This window comes from Eumetopias jubatus, unplaced genomic scaffold (assembly GCF_037043125.1).
Source record: "Eumetopias jubatus isolate StellerSeaLion01/CBP00866 unplaced genomic scaffold, mEumJub1_p1.0 scaffold_11, whole genome shotgun sequence".
In the NCBI taxonomy this organism is placed as follows: Eukaryota; Metazoa; Chordata; class Mammalia; order Carnivora; family Otariidae; genus Eumetopias; species Eumetopias jubatus.
This window is the reverse complement of record NW_028274817.1, coordinates 111,833,676-111,859,380: the sequence shown is the minus strand read 5'-3', so window position 1 is coordinate 111,859,380 and position 25,705 is coordinate 111,833,676. Positions and strand designations below refer to the sequence as shown.

General features: G+C 45.5%; 2 protein-coding genes across 5 annotated transcripts in view; one reads left to right on the top strand and one right to left on the bottom strand.

The window, feature by feature from the left end:
• The first annotated feature begins 4,049 nt into the window (after positions 1-4,049).
• On the top strand, positions 4,050-19,807 carry PDHA1 (pyruvate dehydrogenase E1 subunit alpha 1). Its single transcript, XM_028122549.2, has 11 exons — positions 4,050-4,231; positions 9,204-9,263; positions 9,698-9,871; positions 10,630-10,756; positions 11,438-11,529; positions 12,444-12,536; positions 13,341-13,496; positions 13,669-13,740; positions 15,649-15,716; positions 17,101-17,209; positions 17,573-19,807. Exons 1-11 carry the CDS (start codon positions 4,175-4,177, stop codon positions 17,735-17,737), a joined length of 1,173 nt encoding a protein of 390 aa, XP_027978350.1. The 5' UTR covers positions 4,050-4,174; the 3' UTR covers positions 17,738-19,807.
• Positions 18,184-25,705, bottom strand: part of MAP3K15 (mitogen-activated protein kinase kinase kinase 15) — a 118,149-nt gene continuing 110,627 nt past the window's right edge. For 2 of the 4 annotated variants that reach the window (XM_028122543.2, XM_028122547.2), the window contains 9 exons: positions 25,125-25,278; positions 24,171-24,356; positions 23,650-23,865; positions 23,422-23,527; positions 22,323-22,548; positions 20,579-20,691; positions 19,597-19,706; positions 19,434-19,510; positions 18,184-18,907 (listed from right to left, as the gene is read on the bottom strand). In XM_028122543.2, coding sequence (XP_027978344.2) covers positions 18,808-18,907; positions 19,434-19,510; positions 19,597-19,706; positions 20,579-20,691; positions 22,323-22,548; positions 23,422-23,527; positions 23,650-23,865; positions 24,171-24,356; positions 25,125-25,278 — 1,288 coding nt within the window. In that variant the 3' untranslated portion in view covers positions 18,184-18,807. Of the gene's footprint in view, positions 18,908-19,433; positions 19,511-19,596; positions 19,707-20,578; positions 20,692-20,900; positions 21,097-22,322; positions 22,549-23,421; positions 23,528-23,649; positions 23,866-24,170; positions 24,357-25,124; positions 25,279-25,705 lie in introns of those variants that run through there. The other 2 variants (XM_028122544.2, XR_003612184.2) reach the window with 2 other exon arrangements.

Below are 25,705 nucleotides of genomic sequence, written 5' to 3'. Positions count from 1 at the left end.
TTTTTAAACTTTTTATTTATTTATTCATGAGAGACAGAGACAGAGAGAGAGAGAGAGAGAGAGAGAGAGAGGCAGAGGGAGAAGCAGGCTCCCAAGGAGCAGGGAGCCTGATGCGGGACTCGATCCCAGGACCCTGGGATCATGACCTGAGCCGAAGGCAGACACTTAACCATCTGAGCCACCCAGGCACCCTCCCCTACTTCTTTATTCAAATATCTATTTATGTCTGTATGGATTCATGGGTATTTATTTTCTTCGATGGGTTACAATCCACTACTACTGCTATTTATCTTATTGCTCAAATAATAGGGGGTTGGAGTAGGAGGGAGAAGACATAAAGAGAAATATAAAGGATACAGGAATAGTAGATAGAAAAGCAGCCACTACCCCCAGGGCTGAAATACAGCACCCAAGGAGGAGTCCCCTTGTTGGAGAGAGTGTTGCTTGCTGGATGGCAGAGGAGTTCATTGAGCCACCATCTCTAGAGGAACTGTGCAGTAGAGACAGGTGACACTCTGCCAAAGTATTTAAGAGCCATCACGAGACCCTTTGGCGCCCTCTCCTTTCCTGCCGCATTGACCATGATGGTTATGTATTGAAATATTAGAGTATCATCCTGGGTTTTTGAGTGACATCATGGATAAAGTCCCTGGATGATCCGTGTTGGACCTAGACCCTGAGTGAAAAAATCAACCTCTGTCGTAGTAATCCACTGATACTTGAGACTCATGTGTTACTGCAACATAACCTGGTCAGTCTATCTGGACTTGTGCGGTGATCCAAACTTGGAGAAACAATGATGTACACATTTCCCTTCATTATTCTTATAAAATCCTACGTCTTAAATCTTTATAGTGTTTGGGTAACAATGCCACACAGAGGATGTAGGATCTGCTTCTTGCAAATACGAAGGAAAGAACAACTTAGATCCAGTCTGCTACTGTCTACAGATACGAGTTCCCCCAAAGGAAGCAGAAGCTACCCAGAACTCAAAGAACAAGTACTAAGGGAACTCTTGTTCCTACATGATCAAATGTCCATTCAGCAACCAGAATGTTCTTTTTTTTTTTTTCCAATTTTAGGGAAAATTTTAATTTTTTAAGGAAAATTTGTAAAAAATTAATTTTAGGAAAACTTTAAATTTAAAAAGGTGCCAAACATATGTACAAATTTATTTTTCTTTTTATATTTGATTTTTAAGATTTTTTATTTTTTATTTTATTATTTTTTTACGTTATGTTAGTCACCATACATTACATCATTAGTTTTTGATATAGTGTTCCATGATTCATTGTTTGCGCATAACACCCAGTGCTCCATTCAGTACGTGCCCTCTTTAATACCCATCACCAGGCTAACCCATCCCCCCACCCCCCTCCTTCCCTCTAGAACCCTCAGTTTGTTTCTCAGAGAAGACTATGGACTCTGAGAAGCAACCAGAATGTTCTTAAGTGTTCAGTGGAAATGGAAATTAAATCAAGGCCACTTCCCTGCTCCCATCCCTCCAATAGCTTCCTATCCCACTCAAAACAAAATTCCATTTCCTCCTAAGAAAAACAAAAAATTCCACTAGGGCCCTCCTTTTCTGGTCTCTCTCTTTTCTACTTCATTTCTTTGGGCCCTCTTACTGTTTTATGCCACCAAAGTCACTTGGTCTTTTTGCTATTCTTCTGATATACAAAATTTATTTCCACCTCAGGGCATTTGTATTTGTCGATCCCTTTGTATGAAAAGCTCTCCTTGGGGTTTTGGCATAGTTTGCTTCCTGATTGCATTCAGGTCTCTGCTCACATGTCCCCTTCTCAGAGGAGCCTTTCAGACTCTCCTCATTCTCTATCCCCTCACCCTGTTTAATTTTTCTTCACACCATCTATTGTTAGTATTATGTGTTCATATAATATTTATGTGCACTTGTTAATTACCCCCATTAGACTGTAAGCTCTGTGAGATACAGCCTATATTCTACTTGTTCCTTGCTATATCCCCAGTGCCTAGTACAGTATCTAACACACAATCAGTGCTCAATAAATAGGGTTAAATGAATGAATGACTTTGTTTATGTCCATATGTCCTACATTGCTCTTGGACACGCAAATCAACATCACCCCGATGCAAATAACTCCCAAATTCCTATTTCTAAGCCGTATGTTCCAGGTTTACAACCGCCTCCAGGCCAACATGTCCCAAACCATCCAGGCCAGCTGCTACTTGTGACCTGGGCATCTGACCTCTGACCCTTTGCCTCTCTTTTTCTTCACCCTTCCCATTCAATTAGCAGCAGCATCTCACTTCCATCCCTACCTTTTAATGGCCCTGCTCACTCCCATGAGGAGTGCTCTTCTCAGGAGTTACCTAGTCATAGAGGTGGGAGGAATCAACAAGTTCTCTCAGCTGAGCCTCCTGCCACTGTCAAAGTCCTTCTTCTAGCCATTCTGGCATCTGGTCATGCTTTGAACTTTTGCTTTGAATACTTTTGGTGACACCGGTAGGGAATCTTCTCATGAGACAATTCTTACGGTTAGGAAATTCACTGTTATACTTAACTGAAATCCTTTTATTCACACAGATGCACACAATAGCTCTTTCTCATGGAACATGACTGGCATGAAAATGTGTAAGGATGTATCCAATCCTCTATGGTTTTACTGTTCATCCTATTTTCTGGGTTTCCTCCTGAGTGGAGGATTATACCTCACCCTGCTGAGCTCAGATATGGTTGGGTGACTAGCTCTGGTTTATGGAAATTGAGAAGACGTGACATGTGTCTCTTCTGGGTAGAAGCTTTGAGAGCCAGTTTAAATGATCTCTTTGCCCTCTACCATGGTAAGTTCCTGACAGAGGCTATTACATCAGTCTGAGTGCCAGAGTGAAGATGACATGGAGCAGAGCCCCAACCAACCTGTGAGGGACCTGTAGTGTAAACAAGGTGACTTGAATCACTTCAAGTTCTTGGAATGTGGAGATTGATGTTTGTTATGTTAATAAAACATAACCTAGCCCACTCCAAGTTAGTCTGGCTTTTCCCTGAACTCTTTTAATCATTTTTCACAAATTGTAATTTCAGCCTCTCACCATTCTGACCATTCCCCTGGATTGCACCCATTTTTGACACTATTCCCCTTAAATGGGGAGCCCAAATCTGAACCCTGTACCCCAAGTGCAATCCCAGTAGCCCACAACCAGCCCTTTGACCTGGGAAGTCACTCAATAGAGCCCAGAGTTGTTTTTATGTTTGTGTATGCTTTTATTATTTTTAAAAAATTTTTATTTATTTGTTTGACACAGACCCAGCAAGAGAGGGAACACATGTGGGGGAGAGGGAGAAGTAGGCCTCCCGCTGAGCAGGGACGGGTTCGATCCCAGCCAGGGTCCTGGGATCATGTCATGACCTGAGCGGAAGGCAGACGCTTAACGACTGAGCCATCCAGGTGCCCCGTGTATGCTTTTATTATCAGCTGTGTTATGCTGTCGTTAACTCACGTTGAGCTTGTGAACCAATAACTAGAGCTAGAGGCCTTTTCCATTGATCTCTCAATATTTACCTGGGAAACCGATTTTTAGATCGTAGCTCAAGTAGACAGCACTGCATTTTACAACTGTTACATGATCTCTTTAAGACAAGTTAGCAGCAGAACCATTTAAAGAAACCAGATGTTCCGTCTTTTGGCTCCGACCATGCCGTAAATCTTCATTATTCCGTGTACTGAGCGAAGGCTGCAAAAGTGCAGCACCGGCAGGACTGGGAGCACGGCAGGTGACCTACACGATCGTGCACGCCTACTCGAAGTTGCTAAACCTAAGGAAAAGGTCATTTTCCCGCGGGGCCCTGGAGGCGGGGCTCCACTTTCCCAGGCCGACGCACTCATGGTCGGTATCCCCACCCTTCCGTGGCGTGGTGACGGAAGGAGCCTCCAGCCCCCGCCGTCTCTGGCGCCGACACCCAATGGGCGGTCGCGGGCCTTTTCGGTGGGCGGGGCACACCCTGGGAGCCAGCCTGGTTGGCCTGCGGCCCGGCGCGGCGCATGACGTCTTTCCGTTGCCTCCCGTCATGCTGCGGTTAAGGCGTGGCGTCCCCTCCGGGCGCCTGAAGGAGACTTGAAGATTCCTGGGACGCGCGGGTGGAGTCTTTGGGAGTAGCCGCCGCCACTGCCGCCACTGCCACTGCCGACAATCCATGAGGAAAATGCTCGCCGCTGTCTCTCGCGTGTTGTCGGGCGTCGCCCAGAAGCCGGTGAGGCAGCGTGGGCGGCCCGGGGTAGGGCGCGAGCGGGGCCGAGGCGGGGCCCGGGGCCAAGGCGGGGCCCGATCCCGGAGGACGCCAGAGGACGGCCCGAGTCTGGGGGCGCGCTGTTTGGCGCCGCCTAGGGCGCTGCGGAGCGTCCGGAGAGCCGCGGGCCTTTTGTTTTGCCTTCGCTCCTGGCACTCCGCTCCCGGCCCCGGGACGAGCGGCTGCCGGGCCCTTCTGCAGCGAATGGGGGAGGGGAGCTCTACAAGGTCCGCGGGGAGGTTAGCCGCGGCTCCCGGCTCCGGCTAAAGTAGGTGTGCTCTAGAAGTGCCCGTTCTTTTACTGCGGACAGAAGAGGGGGCCTTGGGCATCGCCGAGTCTCCAGTTGATCCTGCCCGTTCATTTTAAATCTTCCTCATTTCATTCTTCTTGACTGAGAGGCCATGTACTATGTTAAGAGCGTGAAATCCGGAGACTGGTCCTGTTCAAACACCTGCCTCACCATTTACTAGCCCTGCCACCTTGGAAAAAGTTTTTGTTTTTGTTTTAAATCTCCCGTGCTCGGTTTCCTTCTCTCTAAAGAGGAGATAATTAGGAATATTCACCCCGTGGGGGTGTCGTGAAGCTTAAACGCGTGACACATGTTAACCTTTTAACACGTATGTTAAATGTTATTTCAGTGCCCAGTTGGGTATACATTTGTGGAACACCTGCACCCAGCTCTGTAGGGTTAAGTCCGGGTCATGCTCACCAGAAACTACCCCCCCCTTTCCCTCAACGTTGAGTTTTCTTGGCAGTCACTTCAAGAGCAGTCAAGCAGAACCCAGAGGAAACCGCCCTCCCGCTTAAACACACACGCTTAGGGTAAAAGTAGCTGAAGAAAACAGCAGTGGTGCTTGGGAGGGTGGGGTTAGAGGTTAGCACTATTTTTGGGTCCAGCTTGTAGATGTGCCTAAGGCCTTCAAGCATTTTGACCTCTAAGTATGGGGAGATAGTATTACTGGGTACAACTGCAGCCAAGCTTGACTTGCAGTTCAAGTTCTAGTAACTCCCAGGATTTTGGGGCAGTTCTGCTTAGTGTGGGCAGAGATCGTTGAAAGGAGGTATACTCTTCTGGGAATCTCTTTGACTGAAATAACTACAAAACACAATTTGGTTCATCAGTTACTAGCATTTAATTGCAACTAGATCCACCTGAAGGATAAGCCCATTTCAGTTTTATTTCTGTATATCACATGATATATCCAACATTTCTTGAGCTCTTAATGTGTGTCAGGCACTAGGCTGTTTAATCTCCACATCTTCACTTTTTAGTTGAATGTAAGTCATGGAAACATGTTTTCAACTTTATATGAGGGTCTTAGGTCTGTATCATGTTAAAGTTAAAGGCCTGCAGTAGAAAAGAAAAACTTTGATAGAATTGGTGGTGTTCTGTAGTAAGAAAACTGGTGTGTGCATTTTCAAATTACTGTCACCTCTCTGTCCCTAGGAACAGAGAGAAGTCATTACTTAATATCAAAGGCTCATTTGCTTGGCTGCCCAAAATACTCCTGCTTGTGTTTTCCATTCTTCCAGCAATGCGTTGGCATGAAATGCAAATTGCACTTTATCTCAATAAAACTTTGGCCTCTTCAAAAATCACATAATATCGCCCAAATCAAATAGAAATGATTTTTGAGTTACAGTAATTTGTTAACTGGATAAAACCAGAGTGGAATATAACTTCATTTAGTCAAAAATTGTTACTGAGAGAAAAGATTATTACAACGGAAATGGATTCCTGTATATAACATTTATTTAATTACTTTTTTAAATAAGAATTAGAGACAGTGCTCCTTACTTTGAGCCGGCCCTCTTTTTTTGGTTATTTTGCTTGTTTTTCCTGTTGCTTGCATATGTGGCATTAATTACAGTAAAGCACAGAAAAATATTTTGAAGAATTATGTATTAACTGTAGATTGTGTGTGTTTGTGGGCCGAAACCCTGTTTAATATCTCCCCGTCCTTGCAACAGAGCAAATCAGGTAATCGGTGTTTCCATAAACTGTGATTATTGATGAGATGTCTCCAGAGTGCTTAGCGCACTTTAGGCTCTTGGGTCTAGTGTGCTTATTTATCAGGTTTCAGTTGTGTTAACACTGGCTAGAGTGTTCAAAGTGTTTGTTTTAGAATCATCAGAGACCTGTACTTTCTTTTTTGAACCTGTACTTCTTAATGCTAAAAAAGATCATTGTCAGATAAAGGAAAACACACTTGAAACTGTCAGGAACTGGACAAGTTTCATACTCCATAGCTTGCCAGGTTCCCAGTGATTCTGGGTTTGACACTTAGATCTGCAAAAGTGTCTTTAAAAATTAAGTAAGCTCGTCAGATGTTAATACCATCAAGACAGGGACAACCACTTTCTAAGCATAGGTGATACAAACAGGTTTAAGGAATTTGTCTTTTAACAAACTCATTGTATAAAGTAGGTATAGTATTTAATATCTTTGAGAACCTAAGGGAAAATGTTCCTGTAATTGATTACAGTGTTCACTTCTCAGGGGTTACTAGGGGCTGGCCTAGGTAGAAGACTTGGGACATTTGGTCTCCCTCTTTTCTCCCATGGTTTGCCACCCTTGAGCCATCCCACCAAAACCTTTAGAAATTGGATGCACTTCCTACAAAATGACAGTCTCTAAAATGAAAGCAGAAGGCCCAGTGTAACTTCAGTTGCTTAAGTACCTGTGATTTCATCTTTGAATGAGGTTGAGTGTTTTCAGAGTTATTTCACAGATGAAATTACATTTAAAATTGTTATTGTTTGTATTTTCATTATGATCGTTTGAGAATTTCACTACCAGTATACTTTTGACTTTTTAAGTAATAGGGAAGATTTTTAATTTATACTGGTAGAATCTGGAATTTTTGAACTGTTTTCCCTCTTTGACTTGAATGGTTCCCATGTATTTAGGAACGTAAAAGTTTTTATTTTTCAAAATGTGAATGGGTTCGTCCATGGTCTCTCAAAGAGGAATCCTATTTAACAGAGAAGCTTTTTAGGGCTCTCCAGAGAAAATGAAAGGTAATTTTTTCAACAACCTCAACAGTTATAAATTATGATACACTCATACTTCTGATAGGACTTTTAGCTTCTTTAACTTAACTCAGCTCCTTTTACCCATTATATAAGTGATTCCTCTTATTTTTGAGATGGATAGTAATGAAACAGGGAGAAAGGGATGTGAGTAGCTTTCCGGCAGTCGTAGTCTTTGACCTTGCCTTCCCGCTCTTTATTATATAGAATTGTCCGTCATTCTTGGTTTCAACTTTAAGATGGAGAATTTACCTCTTCTCGGTTATGGTTGGTTACTAGCTGGTTTGGTCTCTAGTTTTATTTATTAAGTTTTTATTTGAATTCCAATTAGTTGACATACAGTGTAATATTAGTTTCAGGTGTATGATTTTAGTGTTTCAACAAGGTCTCGTTTTTTGTTTTTTTTTTAAGATTTATTTATTTGACAGAGAGACAGCGAGAGAGGGAACACAGCAGGGGGAGTGGGAGAGGGAGAAGCAAGCTTCCCGCCGAGCAGGGAGCCCAATGCGGGGCTCGATCCCTGGACCCTGGGATCACGACCTGAGCCGAAGGCAGACGCCTAACGACTGAGCCACCCAGGCGCCCCAGCAAGGTCTCTAGTTTTAAATATTTCTGAAAACTACAGTTTTTGTAGCTGTATCTGGAAATTTATTTTGCATTACAAGGAAAATTTCTGGCCCCACGATGTAATTTGTTAACTGGCAAAAATAACTGGTCTGTTTCATGATTGCCAAACATCGCCTTTAGTTTGTCACCTCACCCTGCTTAGCTTTACTTCTTTCCAAATTCCTCAGTTTTCTTCACATATTCTTAAGTATACTAGTGGATTCTCTCTGCCTCTAACTTAAGCATTTATTTCTAGTCTTTAAGCATTTTTCCTACAGCAAGGTCATTGTCTTGTTGGCTTTATCAGATAATGGTATGTTGATGGGTGAAGAGATAAGTAGATAATAGGTTTTTGTACACTTGGAGGGGCGCTTAGCAGGTCAACTTTAACCCTTCTCACCAGGATCAAGTCCAGTGTTAGAAGTTGGATGGTAAGGTAATAATACACTGTAGGAGTACATCAAAAGTACTTTTTGTGGGATTTGAAGAATATGCTTCAAGTCTCCATGAAAAGAAGTCATGTCAATTTACATATCAGTGTTTGAAAACGTGGCAGAATGTGGCTAAAATAATACAGTAATAGTAATTGGTAAATCTTTGTGGTCTAATCTGGACCTTAGCCATCACGTAGAGTACTTCTGTTGTGAGCAGGTATGTTCAATCGAAAAAGTGGAAAGGAAACATTTCCCCTGCTTTTTACCACCCAAGCAGTAACAGCTGCCCAAACAGCAAGAAGGGAACGCTGGTTGCAGAGAACATCTCTCCCTTCTGAGGCTTGTATCTCATACTTTGAGTAGTTTAAAATATGTTTCTTATGGAGCCATTTCATAGAATAGTGGTTGGCCTGAAATAGGAATTGGATCATAGTTTTATATGAAGAATAATTATGAAAGTAAAGCTTTGGCTTGTTCGGTGTCTGGTGATGACTGCAGATAGCAGAAATAAAGCCCACAGGTTATCTAGTCTCTCCAGTTTGGCCGTTAACTTCATTCTATTTTCACTGTAATTTCTTTGGGAACAAAATGGCCACGTGGATGGGTTTGATTTTTGTCTCCTTTCTCTTTCTGCTGTTACCCTTCAGAAGTGGGTATGATCATATTTCATCGGCCAGAGCATGGATTCATTTTGAAGGCAAGATCCCAACACAGTAAAGAGAATGGAGGATACACCCGTGAATATGTTGGGGCTTATGAAAATTCCAGGACTGCATCCTATCACTGATTGATAATAATAATGACTTTCAAAAATACCTGACAATAAAAAGTACTGATATGTTTGTATATTTTGGTCTTTCAAGGCAAGCAGAGTGCTCGTGGCCTCCCGTAATTTTGCAAATGATGCTACATTTGAAATTAAGGTAAGAAGTGTTTTGCTTTGTGTTAGTAATTTTGCCACAGGTACACAAGCCCGGCGTCAGGCTACCTGCTCAGTGGGGAGTCTGCTTCTCCCTCTCCTGCTCCTCCTGCTTGTGCTCACTCGCTCTCAAATAAATAAAATCTTTAAAAAGTTTCTTACAACGTTTCTTTGAAAGTTTGTCTTTCAACCTATAACTCATTTGACTTCCATGGATTTTTGGTGAAAGTCATCTTAGATTTCTTTCCTCTAAAACTTGATCCTCTTGCACAGTGAGCTTTATGATTTAAGGAGTCAGAAGCAATATGTGGCATCTCTTATGTGCTCCTCTGCTGGTTTTTGAGTTAATTATTATTGCAATAAGATAATAGATCCTACAGTGGGTTGTGAGCGTTCATATTGTAGTAACTGGAAATTAACTGTCTGATTCCATTTCAGAAATGCGATCTTCATCGGCTAGAAGAGGGCCCTCCTGTCACCACAGTGCTCACCAGGGAGGACGGGCTCAGGTACTACAGGATGATGCAGACTGTTCGCCGGATGGAGTTAAAGGCAGATCAGCTGTATAAACAGAAAATCATTCGTGGTTTCTGTCACTTGTGTGATGGTCAGGTGAGTGGTGGTTTTGTAATAAAACCACGTTAGATGTAGGAATTTAAGTATGGTTTGTAGTTACTGGTTTTTACCCCGCCTTATGCGTCTAAAGGATTCGAGGCCGGCCTGTCAGAATAAAGACGGGCATGCTGAGGCCTGCTACGAAGCTCATGCTAAGGAAGTCACGCACGCTTCCCGTTGCTGGTGTCCTGCGCCTTGATGGCTTTGTGATCACCTGTAGTGCGTCTACTTGTGGGCAAAAGGGTTTTCACTTTGTGTTTTGTTTTGTGGGTTTAGGCCAAGGGTTACAAATTCAAATGCCTGTGGGCACCAGCTGGGTGGAATAAATGAGTGAAGAAGGCGGGACTGGTAGTGGACTGGCGTCGGCAGGCCCGGCCCACCGGGGGACACCATCACTTGGTTCCAGCCAGTTGGTGCCATATGGAAATCTGAGGTTAATGCTTCCTGTTTTTGGTTCCTCAAGAGAAAACAGAAGTGTCTATTTTCCTATGAAATTCTCCCAGTATTAATGTTGACATCTAGTTCAGGATTTTTTTTTTTCCAAATCACTGTACTGGCTTGAAATAGTACATCTGTGAATTTCCAGTTTGTAGTTTCTGGCTTGAACTTTACCCTCTGTTCTGTTTCCGATGAAAAATAGAGCTCCTCTTGTGGTTATTGAGAGTTCTACTAGGCCAAATTTTCATAATAGGCTGGGGATTTTATCTAGAAATGTGTATTGTATTGACTCATTACTGCTTCTTCCTTTAATGTAGGAAGCTTGTTGTGTGGGCCTGGAGGCCGGCATAAATCCCACAGACCATCTTATCACAGCCTATCGGGCTCATGGCTTTACCTTTACCCGTGGACTTTCTGTCCGAGAAATTCTCGCAGAGCTTACAGGTTTGCTATTGATTTTCAGAAAGGGGAAATTAGTGAAATAAATGCAGATTTCTCATAGTAAGATGCTGTTCCAACTTAATATTAAAACTTTTCTGAGTATTAAAAAAAGCGCCTCTCCCTTTTGGTGCTTTGGGACCTCTGTTGTGCTTTTGAGGGAACTGACCATTTTTGAGGTCATCTGGCCCTTCAGGTGAAAGTTTAAAAATGTTAGCTTCGTAAAATCAGAATACTGTTTGTCATTCAAGCATGCCAGTAGAAATTAGCAATCATAGAACGTAAATTGAGAGTAGGAGCATTTCATTGTATGCAATCTCAGTTCTAGGAATCTTTAATATTCCCTTTGTCCCCCTTGACTCTTGAACTGTTCTTGAACTGGTACCACTGGAAGATGTTTGTAACTGGCCAAAAAAAAAAAATGTCCAGGGTACCATGATGCTAACATCTAAAGGAAACTCAGTGGTTGGAGATCTGGAAAGCTCAAGGACATGGGACTGGATTAACCTTCATTTAAAGGACCAGGAGATAAGGGTGGAGTATGTATTTGCATAGAGGGAAGGGTGCTTATGGAATTGAATTAGCCTGTGAGTTCTAGTGGTTGAACCTCTAAGTAAACACTTGGGGTGTGGTTTTCTTTTATATATTTGGTTTTTGATGTGTATGTGCACATGCTGCCATCTGTAGGACGAAGAGGAGGCTGTGCTAAAGGAAAAGGTGGATCGATGCATATGTATGCCAAGAACTTCTACGGGGGCAATGGCATCGTTGGAGCTCAGGTGATCCACGCTGAGGATGGGGATTGCATGCTTTCCTAGATTTGGCCCTGGACCGTATCTTAACATTTCATACCCCGGAGAACTTCCCTCTGAAGTATTTTAGTCCTTTGGGGGCTTGGTGTACTTCAAAAGACCTATTGCTTCCTAGCCGACCATTTGATCAGTTAATAGATTTGGACAATGATTTAAAATTCTTCTTTTTAGGTTTTTGTTATGTTTTTATAAGTAAGCAAGAGCCCCTAGCAGCGGCCTATACCTCCACCTTTTCATTTATATTTAAGTACATTAATTGCTTTGGGACATCCACCTAGCCCTTCTTCTCCCTGCTATAGACTGTGGATGCAGGTATCTGAGGAGGAAAGGCAGGTGATCAGGATCATAGGGGCCACGTTAGAAATCATTTGAGCTTTCGTGGTTATATAGTACTTTTTGTTCTCATCAGTTAGTGAATAATGAAGTAACGGCGTGGGTGTGATATGTAAGTGATGAATCACTAAATTCTCCTCCTGAAACCAGTATTATGCTATATGTTAACTAATTAAAAAAAGTTAAAAAAAATTCGAAAGGAAAAATGAAGAACGGCATAAAATTATAACTAGATTGTTTGGCCTACTTTGTAATGTGATGCTGCTGTATGTTAAAAAAACACCTAGGTTTCATGTTTTGGCTCTTGACTAGTTGAATCTTTATAGAAGTGTTACTGTTTGATGGTTGAAATAGAAGGATTATTCATGTTGCTTTACCAGTTTGATTATAACATTGGGGGTAGGGTAGTTAGGGGTAGGGGCACGGTAGGGAGTTTGTGGTGATAGTGTAATTTCTGTCTTAAATTCTGGCCAGGACTTAAAATTCAGAGCATTAATTTCTCCCCTCATGGATTTCCGTGGTGCTTTCTTGGTTGGCCTCACTGCCAGGTGCCCCTGGGAGCAGGGATTGCGCTGGCCTGTAAGTACAACGGAAAGGACGAGGTCTGCTTGACTCTGTATGGCGACGGTGCTGCCAATCAGGTGAGTGTGTGTCTCTTGACTTGGAATAACCTTTGCGGTTTTATCTCCAGAGTGTTGAACAGGCATAATTCCATTTGTAGAGAAGTAGTCTGTTGCTTAGTAGTTGAAGGAGCCATCCGGGGCAGGCTAGAATTTGGTTTTACGGCCACATTACAGGTTTACTTGGTGGCGTGTGGCACAAGTGCTTCATACAGGCACTCCTGTGGAGGAGCTCGCCTCTGCCTCTGCCTCAGCACTTCACAAATGCTCTGGGGGTGAAGGACCTTTTTACATCTTAACCCAGGGCAAACTAGTTCTTACAAGAGTCCTGTAATGTGCAGACTCCCCTCGTGGTTTCTGAGCCTGGCTCTTTCTGTACTTTTCCTGTCATGCTCGTAGTCCTCACCAGTCCGTGGACAACACTCCGAGGCCCTGCTCTGGATGCTGATTCTCAGACATTGGCTCACTCTGGTTATCCAGTGGGCCCGATAGCATTTACAGTAAAGCATTAAAGTAGGTAGCCACAAAGTTTTACATGTTGATCTTTTCCTAATTTATTCTATACCACTGCTTTGGCCCCACTGAAACGAGTGGTATTTGGTTTGTCACTTTCTTTGGTTGCAAAAAGAGATGATTGTCGTTTTTTCCTCCCCCACTCCCCAACACACACAGTCCTCTGCCTTAAAAAGCTCCGATGTGGAAGGTGAAGCTTTTCTTGTTTTTTGAAAGCTTTTGTGCCAGGGAGAGCGGCAGCTTTTGGGGACGATGGAGAAATCTAGAGAAAAATAGCCAAATAATACTTGAACTTTTTATACACACTTCCAGGGTCAGATATTTGAAGCTTACAACATGGCAGCTTTGTGGAAATTGCCATGTATTTTCATCTGTGAGAATAACCGCTATGGAATGGGAACGTCTGTTGAGAGAGCAGCGGCTAGCACTGATTACTACAAGAGAGGCGACTTCATTCCTGGGCTGAGGGTGAGGACACCTGACGTGAGGCTGGGGCTACCCCTTTGCGGCTTGTGTGGGTCCTTGACCATCTCAGACAAATGGAAGAGTTCTCTGTTCTTAGCACACGAATGGGTCCTGTAACTTAAAAATGGTTTGATGCAGTTTGATTTATGCTCTGCCCTTTTCTTTGTATGAACAGGTGGATGGAATGGATATCTTGTGTGTCCGGGAGGCAACAAGATTTGCAGCTGCTTACTGTAGAGCTGGAAAGGTAAGACTTTTTTTTTTAGGCCTCTGGGCTAATCTATTGACATTTATCTTAACATTAAAAGAAAGCCTTCCATGTGTCTATTGTAGCTCTTCAGGGGTGGCTGGTAACTGAGGAGGCGTGTATAAGGTAGAAGAGTCCAGTGAATCGGGTCCCTTTGTAAATACCCTGGTCTTGGTAGCTCACCTCTTGGGAAACATCCCACGTTGCCCCCATTTGGGGTGAATCTTTCCTTTGAGCGCTCCCTTTAACATTTTGCCTTGTGGTTTGATTAATTATGTGCCTCCAACCTCCACCCCTCCTCCCCATTAATTGTAAGCCCCTTGAGTGAGCAGATGGGCGACCCCCACAATGCTTAGCACAGAACTTTGCTTGGATGATAGGTGTTCAGTGTAAGCTTGTCTTCCATAAGTTAAGTGTTACGGTTAAAGAGTGTCATCTTAGTCTTGGTGTTTCAGTCCTGAGAATCTTGACCTTTCAGGTAGAGTAGTAGAGGGAGAGGGAACAGTGAGGTTGGCTTAGGTGCCATCAGAGCTAGTAGAAAGGATGGTGTTCTCCCTCAGTTGGTGTTCACAGCCCAGGAGGCATGTCCCTAGGGTTTACCTTTCCCTGACATCCCCTGTGCGGTAGGATTCGGCTAGCAGTGATGCAAATGGGAAATGGGGGTGGAGCAGGGAGGGAGATGGAGAGGGGCTGCATGTGAGGAAAAAGGAATGAAATCGAGTATGGCTGAGGGGGCAGTGAGCTCAGCCGTCTACACTGGGACTCCCAAGACTAGAGGTCCAGGCTTGGGCGGTGAGTGTCATTCCCCTCTTCCCCAGTTCCTGAAAGAACATGCAAGGTACAAACTTACATGGAAACAGGATCGCTGGTTTATAGTATGTGTTGACTTTCACAGCCTGATTTTGGAATTAGGGGAGAGTCTAGAAACCCCCTTAGCCCAACCCACTGTGTTTTCCAGTAGCTCCTGGATGGCATAGAGCAGAAAAATAGGTGACACTTAGTGAGGGATTGACGTGTGCCAGTCAGGCGATGCAGTAAGCACTTCTGTGTTAATCAGCACAACCCTTGAGTTAGGTCCCTCACCTGTAAAACAGTAACCTAAGGCACAGAGCAGTTAAGGGTATGTAGCTTCTGTACAGGAAAGCGCAGATTGGATCCCAGGTGCTTGGGCTGAGAGCCAGGCCTCTCCCATCCCTCAACTGCTGCACCAAACTGCCCAGGGGTCCTAGATCTCCCCTCTCCGGAGCCTCAGTGTTCAAAGTTGTCTTCTGGAAGGGGGCTAGTATATATAGCAGGAGGAAGCTGTCTTGGGGATGGTTGGGCTGGCCAGCAGAGTCACAGGGCTACTCCTCAGACGTTGCAGTGACCACCAACTTTGTCACATGCTAGCCAGACCTGCGCGGGCGGATGGGGTGTCAGCCCCTCTGAAACTGCATGAAGTGGGGGTGAGGTAGAGATTGACCTGCCCACCCTTCCGCACTTTCCAGCACACCTAGAGGTTTGCTTTTAGGCTTATTCTGTGCGATTTTGTAGTGGTATTTTTCTCTAGCTTTTTAAAAGGATCCAAATGCTTGTAGATCATTTCATCTGTGAAAGGGGGGGGGGGACTAGCTTTATTGACCCTGAAGATAATACCTGCTTTCTAATAGGTTTTTCTGCATTAAATCTCAGCTGTTATAGGATGATTATTTATCAAAGGCAATGCTGATGAAATATTTAAGATCAGTGGGCTCTATAACTTGTTCAATGTCTTTTTGATTTTAAATGAGAACGATGAAACATGGAATACATAGGTTTTAGCTAATAGGAAATTCTTGACACCTCAGCCAACTTAGAATCTGATGAGAACATCTTTGACTCTGAAAGGATATGCTGTGCCCATTGTGTCTCCACTGGGTTCTGTTTTAGGGGCCCATACTGATGGAGCTACAGACTTACCGTTACCATGGACACAGCATGAGCGACCCCGGCGTCAGGTATGGTCTTGGGAAATCAGAGTGTGGTGTCCCAAGTGGGTGGGCTTTGTGTGGTTCCACTCACATGAAAAAGCAAAGCATTTCGACATTTGCTTTGGAAGCCAGACACCAGTGGGCTTCATTCAGTGAATTAGTTGGTGTTGAATAGGTATTTGACTCTTTGCCGGGGAGCATTCTGAAATTCCCTATAATATGTACTATGTTCATGTTAGCATGACCAGCAATAAATTGCAGAGACGGGGCACCTGGCTGGCTCGGGGTAGAATTTGTGAATTCAGGTCTCAGGTTAGGGGTAGAAGTTGCTTTTAAAAATTGCAGAGAGAAATTGTTTCACAAACCAGGTCGATGGTGTAGAGTACATATATTCAGGGGCATGTAGCTTTTGTAGGCATTACCCCAATAGAGTCGGAATTTGAAAACCTGGCTGGTAAGGAGTGAGGCCACCTGGCAACCTGGAGCATGCAGTATGTCGAAATCAGTCAAAACACGGTAGGTTACACTAGGAAGATAGGGAAGATAGTTTTATTAGTCCCCTTAGTAACTCGGGCATGTAATGCTGCCATCCCAAAGTAGATTTAGTCGGGAGTAAGCCAGCCCTAACAAGCCTGGGAGTAGATTAGAGTTTGAAGGGAAAATGTTACAAAGAGCAACTTACAGGGAAAAATAACTTGGTGTTCTCAGAACAGTAGAGCCCTCCGTAAATGATAACAGGTTTCAAAGATGTAGGACAAGGATGTACAGTTGACCCTTGAACGACACAGGTTTGAACGGCACGGGTCCTCTTTACACAGGGATTTTCTTTTTCAATAAAACAGTACTATTCTGTATTTTCTCTGGCTGTAACACTTCTGGCTTATGTTAATACAGCATATAATGCATGTAACATACAAAATATCTATTAGTAAGACTTGTTTTTCGGGAGTCAAAATTGGCAGATTTTCAACTGTTTATGGGGGGGTGTTGGCGCTCTTAAGCCCCACGTTGTATTCTAGGATCACGAATGGGAAAACCTACTGTCCAAGTTTTTGCTGGCCCCACTTCTCTGGGCTCCAGAACTTATTTCCTGCTTGGCATTCTGCCACCTTCCAGTCTACAGTTCTCACCACCCACCTAAAATGGCACATAAAGCAGCTCTACCACTTTCTTCATATCCTACATCTCGATCAAAGCAAATAAAAGCTTAGCCCCTGTTAGAATGCCTGAGAAGGCAGAGGAATTGCCAGGGCAGTTTTTTCTATGAAAGATCTAGAATGTTAGAGGCAGCATTCTTGTATCTATCTTGAGAGGATAATGGCACCGTGTCCCCGGCGACAGCTCTGTGTCAGAAACCTCCGTCTGTAGTTCACAGAAAACTGTTCTGACCTACTTGTTTGCCTCCCTCTAGTTACCGAACACGAGAAGAGATTCAGGAAGTAAGAAGTAAGAGTGACCCTATTATGCTTCTCAAGGATAGAATGGTGAACAGCAATCTGGCCAGTGTTGAAGAATTAAAGGTAGGCTCAACCGGTGTTTCTGCACCCAGAGAGCTGCCGCTCCTGGGGGAGCTACCTCGGTCAGGGGTAAAGGATGGATTGTGTCATAGGACACTATGAAGCAGTCCTGTTTGCTTAGCCTTGCAACCCAGTAGCACAATTCTGTGTTCCTAAAAATAGACTTTAGGTATTCATCATTGTTCCCATTGGTAACCCCCCAAATATTCCTGTGGATCATTGCCATTTAAACACCTCTTCAAAAATAGTACTTCTAGTCCTAGAAGAGTTCTAGTTCCATACTGGCAACATGTTCCGAGTAGAACTAGTTGGCATTCTAAGCTGCTGTTTATTCAAAAACCTCTTGAACTGTAATCTGATTTTTAGGAAATTGATGTTGAAGTGAGGAAAGAAATTGAGGATGCTGCCCAGTTTGCCACTGCTGATCCTGAACCGCCTTTGGAAGAACTAGGCTATCACATTTACAGCAGCGATCCACCTTTTGAAGTTCGGGGTGCAAATCAGTGGATCAAGTTTAAGTCCATCAGTTAACAGGAGATTGCACGTGATGGATGGTTACACCTTCAGTGGGCTGTTGGACTCCAACTGTAAACTCCAACTGTAAGGGACTCTGTTCTCAACTTTAAGGAAGAAAACCACATAAAAAGAATGTAGGCTAAGATAGTAAGTGCATGTGTTTTGTACAGTGCATTAAAAGGTGTTACTGCACACTTAAGTACTTAGTGTGAATATTATATAAGATTTTAGATTTCAAATTATTTCCTTAAAATGGTTCTATTTCTTTTAATAACAGTATTTGCTAAATAGTACACAAATCAAAAGCCATTCCTACCTTTGAGGGGAGTGTGAGCATTCCCTTGACCTTTGCAAGGGCCCATGCACACCCCTCATCAGCATAGGGGCTGAAGCCTCTTTACAGTGACCGTCATTTCTCAATAAAATATTATCTCCAGGGAGGGGGTAGAAGGACAATTCCAGTTTTTCTAAATACTTTATTTTTAAGTAATCTCTACACCCAACGTGGGGCTCAAACTCATGATGCTGAGATCAAGAGTCGCACACTCCACTGACTGAGCCAGCTGGGTGCCCCGACAACGCCATTTTTAAATAAGACCATAATCATTTCAACAGCCAAATAACTTAAGTTTTCTTCATTTATACATTAAATACAAAGCTATTTTCTTAATAGTTTTCTATTTACATTCATATCAAACATTAAATACAAGGCATATTACCAATTTTATCTTTTTAAGTACAATGCCAGTTTATAGTAACCTATGGTCTAAAACAGTGATGCCCAGCCCACCCTGTTACTTTAGACACCTGTTTCACAGGTGTACTGAGTTTTCCACTGAAGCAACATTGAAATTCGTTTTAAAGAATTCCACAATATTCTGGGATGTCAAAATTAGAGTTCAGTCACTGTTCTCACAATACATAAAGTTCTACTCACCTTTAAAACCCATCCCACGTCAGTAATTGTTTAAAACTTCAATTTCTTAAATAATGCGGTCTTCCTTGTGTCAACGCAATGGAATTTGTGTTATGTTAACAGAAGTTTTACCAAAGATGCCAGCTCTTGGCTCCCTCTGTCCCCTGGCCTAGCCGACTGGTTCAGCCTCATCTTGGGAGGCCAGGGACCCCTGAGCCCTCCTTCGGTATTGGGAGACTGCTGTCCAGAGCCTGCAGAGGAGACCACCACTAGGAAACAATCAAGAGTCATCTTTAAAGAGTCGTAAGAAAAGAGAATTTCAAAGTCCCACCACCAAATACTTCTTTAAGAGCCCTTATGTCAAAAGCTACAGTATATAATTTTAGACTTGTCTAGATTGCCAAAATGCAGTTCCTAACTTAAATAGAGCTCTGTCCCCGTGTATTTGGGCTCCAGCAGGAGTGGCACGTGGCCTCAGGCATGTACAGGAGGGCCAGGTGGCTGTGTGCAGGGCAGGCTGAGGAAAGAAGGGCTGGAGAGAGTCCGGAGGGCAGAGGACCGCTGAGGGGGTTGGGGGGAGCTCTGGGGTTTCACATCCCTTTGGTACCCAACTTTACCGGAAGAAAACTCCAGAGTTGGAGGGGAAGTTGGGTAGTTGGTTTTCTGACTAAGCCACGGATAAGAAAATTAATTTCAATGAAGGGGGAGAGTGACCACCACTTTGTTTAATGATTTAGAAGCACAATCACAGGAAAAAAGTCATTTTCTATTACAATGTTTTGAAGCCTTTCTTACCGTAGTCTAAGGTGTCTTAGATCTTCCTTAGTGATGTCATTAAGAATATCAGAAAGGGTATAGCCCTCTTCAATAATCTGAAACAAATATCAAATACAGAAGAGCTAAGCTGCTTGTAATAATGACTTAGGAATTTTTTTTTTTTTTTGGGTCACAGATTTACCTTTTCTATTGTACTCGCATCTGCTCCTTGAAGTTGTAACCAGTCTATGAGCTCTTGATCAGTTTTTTGCCCCTGAGACCCAGGAGGGGGTGCTGGGTTCTCTGTAGTATCTGCAATGATGAGAAATTTGTTTTGTTGTGTATTAATGTTTAACAGTAAAACTCTTCAAAAGTAACAGGTTGGATGAAATAAACTATTACATACAACATAAGTGTGATTTGAAAGGATATGAGTTAAACCTGTCTGAGCTGCTCTAATCCACAGTCCATAGTTCCTGGATTCACTTTCCAGAGATTAAAGGGACCACAGGTAAGGGTAATGTTACTTACTTGGGAATTTGATGTGCTTTATGTCTACCACTTTAAATGCTTAGTCCAGTCTTTAAAATGCTTTTTATAAGGAATCCCATCCTTAACTGCACTGGAAATCAAATGAGGACATGGGACTCAGTACTGAGATTTTTGTGTCAGTGCTTATCCATCCCACATTCCAAGAGGTGGCTGGCTGCAGCTGTTTCGTAAGTGGCACGAAATGGATTAGGTTTACTAAGGTTTCATTTCTGCAGTCACCCTTTTTAGGTATGTAGTGCTGTGAACTTTGATGAGCAGTCATGTAACCATCCAGATGACAAATTTCCATCACCCCCAGAAGTTCTTGCAGCCTTTTACAATCAGTCCCCTCCCCCCATCCTGATGCTTTCTGTCCCTCCAAGTTTTGCCTTTAACAGAGTATTGCATCAGTATTCCATATCGAGGGACTCATGGTGTGTAGCCTTTTGAATTGGCCTTCACTGAGCATAATGCGTTTGTGATTCATCCACGTTTTTTTGAAGGTACCAGTGGTTTTCTATTACTGACGAGTATTCCAGACTATACTGGAGTACTTACTGCTTTACTAGAGAGTAACTGCAACTGTGGCAAGGCTAAGAACATTAGCCAGATTTTAGGTGGTCTCACACACAAGTCAGCAAGTGGAAAATTACCATTAGATTTGAATTGTAACTGAAGATGATATAATTCTTGAGTTTTCTGCTCTAGGGTTTGCCGCAGAAGATTCTGATACTCTCTTTCTTTCTGAACTAGGTGTTCCAAAAGTCTGGTTAAAAAAAAAAAAATGCCATTATTCAGAGAGAGCCATTCAGTTCTACTCAAACATTGGTTGAACCTTAGAGATTGGGGGGGGTGGGGAATGACACAATCCCAACAGTCTACCTGTACCTGGGCCCCTCCCTTGTGTTTCCTCCCCTTGAAAACAAAGACATGGGTGTATTTTGTCTCAAAATGTATCATGAACCGGAAGATAACCTGAGGCTGATCAGTAAACTCAGCCAGGAGGAGCTGGTGATGACAGCTTGTCTCCCGGAGTCTCATCAAGTTGCTGAAAGGAGCTCTCAGGGTTTTTCCTCCTCAGGAGGAAGCCAAGGAGCTGGCAGCCCAGCGTGTGTCGGGCAGTGGCGGGAGAGCACCGGCAGAAAGATGACCTCACGCGAGAGGAATACACCTGCGAACGTGTATGGGACCGAGGACCGTGCTAAATGCTTCGCAGGCGCTGGACAGAGCAGGTCCGCCCAAGCCCCGCAGCTCCGGGCAGGATGCCCGGTCGCCGAGCTCTGCACGACAGCAGCCCCGGCGGCCGCGGAGAGCAGCGTGTCTGTCAGCCGTCTGCAGCCGGCGCCGGCTGTTCGTCCTCCTCCCGAGACCCCAAGGAAGCAGAGGGACTATCGACAGTGCCGATGAAGCTCAGAGCGAACAGTTTCTACATTTGATGATTATTATAAACCCTACCGGAAAATACTTTAAGGAAGTGCTAAATATCACTATCAACTTCCACATCTGTCATATTTTAAAAGCTTTCAAAATTTTGCCCCCACTACCTTTTAATTAAAACTCGGGTCTCAAAAATTTTAAAAAACACTCTAGGTCTCTCTCAAAGGAAATGATTAGAACCGCCTAACTTTATAGAGATCGCCAGCGTGCATACAATGTTTCTGCCATGATCCCTATACCTGGCACCACATCTCCCTGTTACACATTAATCGGCATCAGCAGTGACCACAGGGCAACAAGGCAGCCTTTGGAACCAGTACCAACAAGTTCGCTCTGCCTGGGGGCTGTATTTTTTTTTAAGTCCACTGATGATGGGATTATCCAGAGCAAATGACAATCGATTTACTCATTTAACAAATTTTAAACCACCTACTTTGTGCCAGGAAGTGAATTAAACAGACCAGCTCTCTTGAGGGGGACTTCAGAGCCATGCTAGGGTGCCCTGGCTGCGAAGGCAGTGCGTGAGCGCCTGCCAGGGAATCGTGACGAGAGGAGAGGGCAAACTGACCCAGGGTCAGGGTCATAGGCTGCATGTCTGTCAGATGAAGTGCCAACCAACCCCTGGCTTGGCTACTGACATGGAGACAGGCTGCAGATGCCCACTGGTGAGCCTGTTGGACCCACACGCCCCGCCAGCGGCCGCGTCTGGGTGAAAAGACAGAAGACCTCCCGAGACGCTGCTGCCTTTAGCATGGCTAACTGCTGTGTGGCCGGTGGCCAGGCGCCAGACCGCTCTGATCGCTACTGTTCAAGAAAGGGAGGCATTCTCCCCCAGGTGAAGCTGAGGACACCGCCTCACACACTGCCTTGGTGAAGATACTCTTGTGAGGCCTGGGAGGGACACTCTGCAAGGCCACGGATTCCCTTACTGGCCCCGGTCACCGTCCCACCCCTGCCCACCTGTTGGTCTCCTGTCTGAGCTCGCCCAGCTCGAGGCTCAGGTGCTGGTGGTGGAGCTGCTGGGGCTGGGCCCCGGGGGCACCCGCGGAACTGAGGCTGCTCCCTCCAAACGCCACGTGAGCTTCACGGCCAGGCACGTCCGCTGGGGGATAGTCCTCTTCGACCTCGTCCGTGTCCTTATCCACCCCCTCGGTCTCTGATGCAGGCTCAAAGTGGGTGCGGAGCTCTGCCGAAGGGTGGCAGAAGAAAGGACCACGGTTAGGCAAGGCCAGGGCGTAGTGTCGCTGATGGCCGCTGCCAGCACACGAGACTGCTCGGCGGCCGGCCCAGCCGATGCGACGCTCTTACCGGGGCAGCTGACATTATAAATGGGGAGGAGACTACTTTACTCCGTTCTGTGCAGTGAAAAGATGATCACCCCCGGGTTACAGATGACAAAACGGAGGCTGAATGTTAAATCAGCCAAGGACAGTTTTGAAAAGGTACAACCCGACTTCCAACCTGGCCTGGGTTCTTTTTACTAAAGAAAGGTGCCTGCTTGGAGTGGGGCGTAATGAAGTCCTGGGGTCTAACGAGCTCCTGGGGAAAGCTGCCCCTGGGCACAAGCCGCCATGACAGGGAGGGAGCCAAGTTGAGAGAGCAAGTGGCACTGTCAAGAGAAGCTGCTCAGAGCCTCCCTTCCCAGGATGAAGTCACCACAGGAGAGTGAACCTGGGGATTAAGCTGCTCTGACAGTTCACAAATGAGAGTACAAAAGCCTAAGATTTCTAGAGCTACCACATGATGAGTCTGACAGGAGGTGGAACCACTGCACTCAAGCCTCCAGTCGGCGGTCCCGAGTGTGTAAGAGGCCGCACTGCAGGATCCTGGCCCTCAGGCTCAGTGCTCCCTCTCAGATCACAAGCTTTGTCTCTATGCCGGCTCCTTGGTTGTGTCAAGAGGGCACATAAGTACCCCTCCCGAAGTTCTTAGCAATTTACTGAACCGCAGGGAAGTATACAGCCCAGATGGGAAAGAGAAAACGACTGTCGAGTGCAGAGGATACTTGCGATCTCTTCCACAGCCTGAGCCTGACCTTGACCAAACAGGCGGCACTTACCCGGGATGAGAATGGTGACTGCAGCCTGCACCGCTCGACGGATGATGTTGTCCATCGCAAACATCCAGTGAGGCCTAATTAAGTGGTTCCTCAAAATTTTATTTACCTACAAGTCACAAAAATCCAGATTTCCGGTCCGCTGTACTTTTAAGAAAGAGGAGTTCTTACTCATTCTAGTTGACTTCTACTCTGAAAGAAAATGTCAACCACGCTGCTCTGCATTTCTACCTGACTTGTTCCTTCCAGACAGAGTCTTCCTGCAAGCTGCCCCCGAGTCCGGCTGGGTCTAGGGGACGGGCAGAGATCGGATCTCCCACACTGGGCCTCTCCATTGTTCATTCGAGGGGGGTTTACTGAGCACCTATGAAAGGTCAGGCTCTTCGCCAGGGGCCATGGGACACAAAGCTGCACCAGACACGGAAGCAGGCCTGCAGCCACTCTTACCTGTTTGCACAGACACGTAAGCTTAAACCGTGTATCTCCTCAGCCCGCAGATGCCCCCTGCTCCCGGGTCCTCTAAGTCCCATACTCCCGCTCTGAGGGGCCAAATGCCATCAGCCCGCTCACCAGCACTTGCATATTCTGTGTTTACAAGCCACTGCTGAAACTAGGATTTACGTGTAAGCAGGTTAGAAGAAACAGGGACTGTGGGAGAAGACGGTAACTCAACTCCATGGTCCTGGCTTTGAGCCACTTCAGTGGGCTTCCTGCCTTCTAGCACGTTCTTTAGGGCCAGACAGAACACTTACAGCATCCTGAAATCCAAACAGTACCAGATGAATCTGATTGATGGACGAGCTGTCAAAGTCCAGGTCCACCTTTAGCTTTGATATCGTGGATGCCATCACTCTGTGCTCCGGGGAGCGGATGAAGTCCCTCAGGATCCCAATTATTTGCTTGATGTGGCCGACTGAGAGATGCAAGTCTTCCGAACTCTGATCACCACCCCACCCCACCCCCCACCAAAATCACTTTCACTGAGTGAGTCAGAGAGGGAGGGGAAATTCGACAAGTATTATGTGGACACCCCAGGTGAGAAGGGGTCTGTTTCTCCAATTCCCTCCCGATCCTTTGTTAGGGGGCCCCTCTCCTCCCTGCCCCCCACCCCACACAACTAAACCCCTCTGGGAACGGTTCTGCCCTCCTGTTGGATCCCGTGTAACTGCCCTGCCCCGGCGCACCCCCCACCCCCTTGTTAGAAGGCCTAGTTCGTAGTAGGGCAAGTGGCCTCTTCCTAAAAAGACCTTCCCACTTCCAAAAGAAGTAAATGCAAATACTCTTATCCATAACCTTTGTCCCTAAAGCAGCTGCTCTCCCAGCTTCTGAGGGCAACTTTGTGTGTCCTGCAGCTGGGGTTTCAAAACGAGATTCACATGAGTGAAGGACAAAGGAGGGGAGCCCTTGAGCTTTGCGCTGCATTTGGCTTTTTCCACCAGGGGGCAGCACCGCTCCATAAATGCCTGGGTTCACCGCAGTGCTCCGCAAATGCAGGCTTCAGGGGAGTCTTTTTTTTTTCTTTGTATTTTCTTTTGTCTTGTTGGAAGAGGGAAGGACGTTGGGAAATACTTATAGTGATTACCATAACTGCGCAAACGTCCCAGGGTAGCAGGAGCCTCGGGGTCCCGTTGGGACCTGTTCCGGGACCTGGCCCCGGGCGGGAGGGGGGGGGGCGGGATGAGGAGCTCCCCCCGACCTGGCCCTACCTGGGCCACGCACTCCTGCAGGTTGGAAGCCACCTGGTTCTGCTCCTCCCAGAGGATTCTGTACAGGATGGCACGGCGCTCGCTGTCCTTGCGCAGCAGGAAGAGGCCTGGGTCCCTGTCCTCCGGGGACGAGGCTGCACTCTCATCCGGAACACTGCAGACACACACATGCGACAATCCCTGTGCGTCCCAGAACAAAGTCTCCACGCTCCGACGCCGCGGGGGAGGGGCGAAGTGGTGACTCCCCCTGCAGTCCCCACCCTCAAGGTGAAATTGCAGAAGGCAGGCGGATGGAAGAGAGATACAGTGTTTTTTTCTAACCCCAGGAGCACCAGTGTTGGGAGAGGGAGGAAAAAGGTGGGGTGGGGGGGGAGGGGGAGAGAATAAGGGGATAATTAAGGGGACGATGGGAGGAGGGGCAGAGGGGATAGGAGAGAAGGGGTAGTGAGGGGAGGAAGGGAGGAGGGAGGGGGGTAAGCGACTACAGTGAACATGCAGCCCACTGCCTTCCTCCCCTGCACCGTTGGCCTACTGACGGCGCAGAAAGAAAGCAAAAGCCCTTGGTGGCCATCTGGTTTTGA

Excerpts from the sequence above, each read along its gene's own strand:
- PDHA1 (XM_028122549.2), top strand. The coding sequence starts at position 4,175 with ATGAGGAAAATGCTCGCCGCTGTCTCTCGCGTGTTGTCGGGCGTCGCC. Across the intron at positions 9,264-9,697 it reads ATGCTACATTTGAAATTAAG|AAATGCGATCTTCATCGGCT; the intron begins GTAAGAAGTGTT and ends ATTCCATTTCAG. Across the intron at positions 15,717-17,100 it reads ATGAGCGACCCCGGCGTCAG|TTACCGAACACGAGAAGAGA; the intron begins GTATGGTCTTGG and ends GCCTCCCTCTAG.